The 9,898-nt window shown below is 39.0% G+C and overlaps 1 protein-coding gene across 1 annotated transcript in view; it reads right to left on the bottom strand.

Annotated features, from left to right (window-relative positions):
• Nucleotides 1–1,264: 1,264 nt before the first annotated feature.
• The window catches only part of sars1 (seryl-tRNA synthetase 1), a 22,712-nt gene continuing 14,078 nt past the window's right edge, over nucleotides 1,265–9,898 (bottom strand). The window contains exons 7-11 of the mRNA XM_046869903.1: nucleotides 9,176–9,397; nucleotides 8,917–9,046; nucleotides 6,718–6,875; nucleotides 3,020–3,149; nucleotides 1,265–1,679 (exon numbers count right to left, since the gene is read on the bottom strand). Of these exons, the coding sequence (XP_046725859.1) occupies nucleotides 1,519–1,679; nucleotides 3,020–3,149; nucleotides 6,718–6,875; nucleotides 8,917–9,046; nucleotides 9,176–9,397 (801 nt within the window). The 3' untranslated portion in view covers nucleotides 1,265–1,518. The remainder of the gene's footprint in view (nucleotides 1,680–3,019; nucleotides 3,150–6,717; nucleotides 6,876–8,916; nucleotides 9,047–9,175; nucleotides 9,398–9,898) is intronic.

Genomic DNA, 9,898 nt, shown 5'->3' on the forward strand with positions numbered 1-9,898 from the left:
GTTGAAAGAAGGTGATCCTGGTAATATTATTCATGTGAGCCTCAAAGTAAAGACTAGAGTCAATAGCAATAGAAGTGACCATGCTTTACCATGCTTCACTGTAAGAATACTATTCTCCAGATGATAATCAGTGCCAAACATGACATTTGGCATTCGTGTTTCCCATGGTCTGAGAGTCCCTCAGGTGCCCTCAGGTGTCAAACACCAGGCAGGCTGTAATGTGCATTTTAATGAGGAGTGGCTGCCATTTGGCCACTCTACCATAAAGGCCTGATTGTTGGAGTGCTGCAGAGATGGTTGTTCTTCTGGAAGGTTCTCCTTTCTCGACAGAGCAACGCTGCAGCTCTTTCAGAGTGACCATTGGGTTTTTGATCACCTTCCTGACTAAGGCCCTTCTCTCTCAATCGCTCAGTTTGGCCGGGCGGCCCGCTCCAGGAAAAGTCCTGGTAGTTCCAAACTTCTTCCATTTACAAATGATGGAGGCCACTGTGCTCACAACAATGCTGCAGACATTTTTCTGTACCCTTCCCCAGATCTGTGAATCAATACAACCCTGTCCCCGAATTGAATCTTTCAGGAATGTGTACTATCAGTGTATCATTAATGCAATTATTTTGTTTTCGTTAACACAAGCCAGCACAATTTGCACTTTGCATGCATAGCATGCTATTTAGACAACTGCAAGGCACACAGTTTGAGAAAGCTTGTGCTCTCCAGAAAGTGGAGGTCCAGTTACATTAAAGCTAATTTTGACTCAACTCCCTGAGTTTAATTACCTGTTTTGAGTGAACTGTTGGAACTGAACATTTTACCTACAAACAGCATTCTGGGGAGACTGGGGAGAATGTGTAGTACACTGGAAATTGCATCACTAGTAGATAAATATTGGTAGTAGTAGGCAAATTAAGGCCTACTTGTAGCTGCAGATATGACATATCTTTCAAACTTTTGTTTAATGGTTGTTTTGCAACAAATATCACTTACTTACTTAATAAAAAATTTGTATTAAGTAAATATTATGATGAATGTGACTGACCATGAGCTGTGGCCCCACAGAGATGAGAAGGTCCATAGTGTTTGCAGGATAATGTAGGCCTATTCAGACCGTAACAGCCAACTGACCGAACTCAGTCAGTCGTCAGTGTTTTATTCCTCGGTTACATTCTGTTGTTAATGCCATTGTGATGTTTTAAGGACGACCCAGTCAGTTTTGTGAAATGTGCACCACATCCAAAGTGCAATATAATAAAAAATTCATTACACATTGTGTCATTCATTTATTTGATGTGCCTCCACATTTGCATCTTAAGCAAGTTCTGTTGACATCTACAGCAAGTCACCAGTGATGTTTACATAAAACACTGTTCATAATGTATTACATGCATGACTACCACCCAAAAGAATGGGGGATAGAGGTGGCAGGAAATATTATAACAGCCTAATCAGATGAAATAGAATATTTAATGAGATCAATAATGAATAGCAAAAGCTGAAAGACTTTTTTTTTTTTTTTTTTTTTTAAGAGTCATTTACTGACATGCTCTCTACTTTGTTTTGCAATTCAGTGGCAGTGGTTTGCTGCTTCTTTTTCTTCCCTCCCTCTTGTTGTTTCTTCTGCTTCTTTGACAAATCTAGGTCAATAGGAGCTGCCTTCACAAACTTGATTATTTCAGATAAGTCTACATTAGAAACAAAAAAAGAAACACAGAAAAGCATAAAATGTAACATGCAGCTATACATCATTTACCATTTAATTTTTATTTCATGCTGAAATCTTAAAAACATTGAGTGCATTTAAATTGCAAACTTAATTAAATGATTTGCAAATATCAAACCCATATTTTATTCATAATAGAACATCCTTACACATTTTATGTATTCTAAGTAAACAAAATTTCAAGAAAAAAAAATGTGGCAACTTAATTTGATGGTTGCAACAGGCCTCATTGGGACAGGGGCAAAAAAAGGCTGGAAAAGCAAGTATTACTTAAAATATTCAGCAAAGACTGAATATTTCATCATCCACAGTACATCACTAGTATAAAAATCTGAAGATTTCAAGAAACAGGAGAAATCAGTGTGCAAGAGGCATGAACTTGTTATGGAAATCACTGTATGGGTTTAAAAACGAGTGTGAACAAAGTTTGCTATGCCATCCACAAATCCAGGTTGAAGTCCTATAATGCAAAGAAGCAGCCAAATGTAAACATGAACATGGACAACCCCACACACTCTTCACCCTCCTGCCATCAGAAAAGTGGTTCCGAAGCATTCGGGCCGTCACATCCAGACTACGCAACAGTTCTTTCTTGCAAGCCATCAGGCTCCTCAACACACACAACTGAAGTACTCAACTGTGTGTTACTGAACTGTACAACCTGAACTCAACACACACATTACTCGTCTCAAAGCATTCCACCACTATTTATTTATTATTTAAATCATATTATACTGTTTATGACAAATACCAACATTAGTATATAAAAGTCTTTTTGGAACCCATGGATGCTGTGTCCTCCAGACTATAGGAGAGGAAAAATTAAATGTATTATCATTGTTAAATTAAAAAGCCTATGTGTCTATGGAATGGGCAGCTATGACTATCTGAAAAGGCAATGATCAAAAGGTATATACAGGTTTTAAAGCAACAAATAATTCCATCATGATGTCATTTTCAAGTCTTTGGATATTTCAGCAAGACAATGCTAAATTGCATACTGTACCTAAAACACTTATTGTCCATAAAATTAAAAATCCTGTATCTATCACGAATGGGACAAGATTCATCTCCCAAAAATCAAGCAACTTGTCCCCTCAGCTCTGACCTATATGGACGTTTTACTGCTCCCTTCCTTCCTCTTTTCTTTAAACATGGTCCCAATATTTTGAGATGCTGCAGCCATCAAATTCATAAGTTGCTTTGAGTAATATTGCTCACTTAATCTAAAAAGGCCTATAGTTAATATCATAAAATTCACTTAAAACATTGACATAGATTAAAATGTATAAATATGATTACCTGGAGGCATGAACTCCCTTAGTGGCTCTGGAACGATTATGCCCTCTGTAGTCTGGTAGTTTTCCAGAATAGCACATATTACACGAGTAGTAGCACACATGGTTGCATTGAGCATGTGCACAAACTCAACCTTGCCAAAAAAACAAAAAAACAAAAAAAAGTTTTAATTGGGTTTGCTTGATATTGACAAAAACATTCAATATTGTTTTGTATTTTATCGATAACGATAATTGGACAATATTTTGCTGAGTGTGTTATTGTGCTGGTACCTTAAGGACTAACGTGGACAGCTGACTCCTAAAATCATTTAGATTTTTCATATTTGGTATGGTGGTTAGTTTATAGCAGTGATGGATTAAATGCTTACATTTACTCAATCAATCAGAATAATAAGACATTTTGACTGTTACAAAGCTAATTAAATCAGTATTGATCAAAATAATTTTCACAATGCAAATATACTTTAAATGTGAAACTATAACTGCCAATAAGTCACTGTTAAATAAAGTCATTGCAATTGAATGTATCACCCGTTTAAATTATTCGGGTCAGTCACAGTGAATTACACACTGTAATTCAGAGACACAGTTTCTTGTTTAATGAACAGTTTTATAAGATCAATATAGCATTTGTAATCAGAATTAGATAACAGAATAAAAGGGGCACTTTTCATGCAATATTAATTAACTATATGAAATAATATAAATGTACACATTTTCTGTCCACATTTCTTTAATTTTTCAATAATTTTAAATGCATTTTAATAGATTAAATCATGCAGTGAAAGAACGCACTCTAAATGTTCACATGCATGAATCTGATTTGATCACCGATATACAGTACAGACCAAAAGTTTGGACACACCTTCTCATTCAAAGAGTTTTCTTTATTTTCATGACTATGAAAATTGCAGAGTCACACTGAAGGCATCAAAACTATGAATTAACACATGTGGAATTATATACATAACAAAAAAGTGTGAAACAACTGAAAATATGTCATATTGTAGGTTCTTCAAAGTAGCCACCTTTTGCTTTGATTACTGCTTTGCACACTCTTGGCATTCTCTTGATGAGCTTCAAGAGGTAGTCTTGAGGTAGTTAATCATACACACTGCCCCTTACTATCAGAAGATAAAGACATCTGATGAAGACATTGGAGAGGTTGGTGCTCACTCATCTCCGACCTCGGGTGATCCCATCAATGGATCCACTTCAGTTTGCCTACCAACCTGGCATTGGAGTGGAAGACGCAGTCATCTTCCTCCTAAATTGGGCTACTTCACACCTGGAAATAGGCAGGGAGCACTGTGAGAGTCATGTTTTTTGACTTCTCTAGTGCTTTTACCACCATCCAACCTTTGCTCCTGAGGGATAAGATGGTGTACATGGGAGTGGACCATCATCTGTTAGCCTGGATACTGGACTACCTCACAGACCGACCACAGTATGTGAGGACTCGTGACTGTGAGTCTGACATGATTGTCTGCAACACTGGAGCCCCGCAGGGAACGGTTCTTGCCCCGTTTCTCTTCACCATCTACACTGAGACTAAGGTCTTTTGGAGTGCAGGGAGAGCTACTGAAGACCTTTTTTGACTCTGTTGTGGCATCAGCCATATTCAGTGGAGTGGTCTGCTGGGGTAGCAGTATCTCTACTGCAGACAGGTAGAGACTAGACAAGCTGATCAGGAAGGCCAGCTCAGTCATGGGGATTCCCCTGGACACTGTACAGGAGGTGGGAGAAAGGAGGATGGTAGCAAAACTATCATCATTACTGCAGAACGCCTCCCACCCCCTGTATGAAACTGTTACCTCGTTGAGCAGCTCCTTCAGTGACAGACTGTTACATCCTAAGTGTCTGAAAGAGCGATACAGAAGGTCTTTTCTCCCTGCTGCTATTAGACTGTACAATAAAAGCTGCTCCCAGTGAACCATTAACCAAAATACACACTGCTATTACTGTTCAATGGTGTAAGTTACTGTTTTTACTGTTTTACTATTTAATAATGCTACTGTGTGCAATATTACCTGCAATAAGTGGTTTAATAAGTGTGATTTCTTGCCTTATAAATGGGGTTGGGACCATCAGTTGTGTTGTGCAGAAGTCAGGTGGATACACAGCTGATAGTCCTACTGAATAGACTGTTAGAATTTGTATTATGGCAAGAAAAAAAAGCAGCTAAGTACAGAAAAATGAGTGGCCATCATTACTTTAAGAAATTAAGGTCAGTCAGTCCGAAAAATTGGGAAAACTTTGAAAGTGTCCCCAAGTGCAGTCACAAAAACCATCAAGCGCTACAAAGAAACTGGCTCACATGCGGACCGCCCCAGGAAAGGAAGACCAAGAGTCACCTCTGCTGCGGAGGATAAGTTCATCCGAGTCACCAGCCTCAGAAATCGCAGGTTAACAGCAGCTCAGATTAGAGACCAGGTCAATGGCACACAGAGTTCTAGCAGCAGACACATCTCTACAACAACTGTTAAGAGGAGACTGTGTGAATCAGACCTTCATGGTAGAATATCTGTTAGAAAACCACTGCTAAAGAAAGGCAACAAGCAGAAGAGACTTGTTTGGGCTAAAGAACACAAGGAATGGACATTAGACCAGTGGAAATCTGTGCTTTGGTCTGATGAGTCCAAATTTGAGATCTTTGGTTCCAACCACCGTGTCTTTGTGCAACGCAGAAAAGGTGAACGGATGGACTCTACATGCCTGGTTCCCACCGTGAAGCATGGAGGAGGAGGTGTGATGGTGTGGGGGTGCTTTGCTGGTGACACTGTTGGGGATTTATTCAAAATTGAAGGCATACTGAACCAGCATGGCTACCACAGCATCTTGCAGCGGCATGCTAATCCATCCGGTTTGCGTTTAGTTGGACCATCATTTATTTTTCAACAGGACCCCAAACACACCTCCAGGCTGTGTAAGGGCTATTTGACCAAGAAGGAAAGTGATGGGGTGCTGCGCCAGATGACCTGGCCTCCACAGTCACCGGACCTGAACCCAATCGAGATGGTTTGGGCTGAGCTGGACCGCAGAGTGAAGGCAAAAGGGCTAAGCATCTCTGGGAACTCCTTCAAGACTGTTGGAAGACCATTTCAGGTGACTACCTCTTGAAGCTTATCAAGAGAATGCCAAGAGTGTGCAAAGCAGTAATCAAAGCAAAAGGTGGCTACTTTGAAGAACCTACAATATGACATATTTTCAGTTGTTTCACACTTTTTTGTTATGTATATAATTCCACGTGTTAATTCATAGTTTTGATGCCTTCAGTGTGAATCTACAATTTTCATAGTCATGAAAATAAAGAAAACTCTTTGAATGAGAAGGTGTGTCCAAACTTTTGGTCTGTACTGTATATCGTACTCCCCTATTTTCCGGACTAAGACACAGTCTCAGTGTTGAAGCCGAGGCTGAAAACATACTTATTTAATCAAGTCTTTTATCGGTAGGTCCACCAGCTTGATCATTAGGGACAAATTTACACTTATAAAGAACAATCATATGAATTCTTTATTACCACCTTATGTGTAAAGCTGCTTTGAGACAATGTCCATTATTAAAATCGCTATACAAATAAAATGAATTTAAATTGATTAAATTTTGAATTATGATTATTTAATAATTTCCCTGCAAATACATTTTAGTACTACACCATTCTAAGGGGCAATTTGCCTCTAGGTAAAGAAGCCATACCTTGTCCATCATCTTCTTCGTCTGGCCATAGCGTATACGTAAGCGGCGAGCTTGATAGTCTGTGCAGTTGGAGCAGGATACCAGTTCCCTAAAAGCTTGAGATCCTGGAAACCAGGCCTCCAAGTCCAGCTTCTTACTGGCTGCATGGTTTAAAGAACCTACAAAAAAGTCCAAAGGACTTTTGTTACAAAACCAAAATATAGATCACAGTAGGGCTAACAATTCCTCAATTAACTAAAGTAATTTGATTCGAAATTTTTATATTAATAAGCGAATATGCTTCGTTTAGTCCATTTAACTACACGGAGAGCACTGCGTTTCCCAAGGACTATTATTACTCACGCACCACCCGCTAAACTCTGGAGCGCTCTGAACAGTGAACACAGAAGACACTGCAGAATGAACGGGTAGATAACAGTGAGGGGAAAAGAGAAATTCCTTTAGAAGCCCACCACATTAAATAGTCTGCCTAATTCAGAGATCTAAGAATCAGCCCTGGAGAAGACAGAACAAGACAGATGACGCAGAGGGGGCCTCGTTCACACACCAACAGTTTCAAACTTCAGGCCGACACATGGTCAACGGTGGTCTGGAACTCAGTATTAGGCAAACTCTTTTTTATGTGGCAGAAACAGTGTTTCCAAAGTTTGGGATAATTTCTAACTAAAGCTTAGAGAAAACACGGTGCATTTTATTATAATCCAACCAGTAATCTGAAATGTATTTTTATATATGATTTTTTTTATGTATATATTTGTATTTACATTTTGATGTAATATGGCAATTACATGCAATAAATGGGTTAAGCGTTCACAGATATTCTTGTACGCAATTTCAGCAATAATTAAAAAAAATTCTAAAAAGGAAAAATTTCTTGTTTATTTTAAGAGATCTTATTTCTCTTGTATATTTAGTATTGCTATTTAATAAAGAAAAAATAATTATAATAATAATTGGGATAATAGGAGAGAAGGGGAACGAAAGTCAGTAGGAGTAAGACAGAATACATGTGTGTGAATGAGAGGGAGGGCAGTGGAGTGATGCGGTTGCAGGGAGAAGAGGTGGAGAAGGTGGAGGAGTTCAGGTACCTGGGGTCAACAGTGCAAAGTAATGAAGAGTGTGTTAGAGAAGTAAAGAAAAGAGTGCAGGCAGGGTGGAGTGGGTGGAGAAGAGTGACAGGAGTGATTTGTGATAGAAGAGTATCTGCAAGAATGAAAGGGAAAGTTTATAGGACTGTGGTGAGACCTGCGATGTTGTATGGATTAGAGACAGTGGCATTGAGTAAAAGACAGCAGGTGGAGCTGGAGGTAGCAGAGCTGAAGATGTTAAGGTTTTCGTTGGGAGTGACGAGGACGGACAAGATTAGAAATGAGTTTATTAGAGGGACAGCACATGTAGGATGTTTTGGTGACAAGGTGAGGGAGGCGAGATTGAGATGGTTTGGACATGTGCAGAGGAGGGACATGAATTATATTGGTAGAAGAATGCTGAGGATGGAGCCACCAGGTAGGAGGAAAAGAGGAAGGCCAAGGAGGAGGTTCATGGATGTGGTGAGGGAAGACATGCAGGTAGTTGGTGTGAAAGAGGCAGATGTAGAGGACAGGGTGGTATGGAGACGGATGATCCGCTGTGGCGACCCCTAATGGGAGCAGCCGAAAGAAGAAGAAGAAGAATTGGGATAATAGCAACGCTACATAGAACGCTTGATTACTAAAATAATCGATAGCAACAGCCCCAGACCATAGTATATTTACAAAATTGTACCATAAAGTAAATATACTGAATGTTGTGTAGGAGGGGGTATGGCAGTGCCATATTTAGTAAATGAAGACTGTAGCCATCAAAATTGAAGAGCAAGGCTCTTACACATACTGTCTTTCAGTGAGTGGCACAAGTATAAAAAGACATGGGATTGCAGCTGCTTCTGAGAGAGAAAGCACACTGAGCAGTGTGGGTGCAAGCATGTGTAAAAGTAAAATTAAAATGTGAAAATATGCACTTGGTTAAATAAAGCCGTTCATTGAGAACTTGTCGACTGCATCTCAATAACAATAACAGTTACCTATGAAAATGACAATTTAAACAAACTTACAACAATTGCTACTAAACTACAGTTTTCATATAGCTGTCTGTGTGATACACTACAAAAGTAGTTGAGACCAAGTCTCAATTTCCAAGCAAAAGAAGACAAAGACTGACCAGAGACAATGTTGACAATGCGGTAGGGTAATCCCAGAGACTGGTAAAAATCTTCTGCAGTTGAGATCATCTCATCAAACAGCTCCCAAGACTTGTTGTCATGAGGTGAGGCATAGATGAACTGTTCGATCTGTGTTGGAATTTCCAAAGATATTATACTTTTTTTTAAGTTAGAATTTAGAAAATTGTAATATTACTTCCAAAGTGTGGAAATTGTGAATTTATACCGCTCAATAACCCATTCGATAAGCAAACTAACCTTTTCAAACTGGTGAACCCTAAAAATGCCACGGGTGTCTCGACCATGGGAACCCACTTCCTGTCTGAAGCAGGTAGAAATGCCAGCATAACGGATAGGCAAGTCCTCTGGCTTAAGCCACTCATCTCTCAAGAAAGCTGCTATGGGCTGTTCTGAAGTGGCAATCAAATACTTCTCATCAACTGATGTATCATCAGAATGCTCACTGCCCTTCCCAATAACCTGCAAAGATAGGGTTGATTGAACAAACTGAGAAACTCTAAACAATGAGAAAATGTCTTAAAATTAATTCCAATTACTGAAGATAAGAATACACATTGAAATCCATATTTATTTAAAGTAACATATGTATTAGAAGTGGGCACTAAGAGTGAATAGAATCTACATAGATTATTTAAAAGAAGAACATTCTAGATCTTTATTCTAAGCCTAATCTCTACAAAGGTAAAAAAAAAAAATCACTAGCTGACAATAGCACAATGGCTCTCATCATCACCTCACATTTGACATCACTAAAATATAAATAATAATTAAAAAATGTTTGTAGTTTTGTTTACTGACCAACTGCCTGAAAGGAATGACTGAATACACTGGCCTGCAAACATGGATAAGGCAATCAAACTGGTCACGTATCTGGGAGCAAGCAACCTGCTGGTTAGCATGCTTTTGGCCCAGTGAGTAATTGATGGCCAGTTTGAAGGGTAATTCAACTCTATCCATATT

The sequence above is a fragment of the Silurus meridionalis genome, chromosome 16, assembly GCF_014805685.1.
Source record: "Silurus meridionalis isolate SWU-2019-XX chromosome 16, ASM1480568v1, whole genome shotgun sequence".
Classification (NCBI taxonomy): domain Eukaryota; kingdom Metazoa; phylum Chordata; class Actinopteri; order Siluriformes; family Siluridae; genus Silurus; species Silurus meridionalis.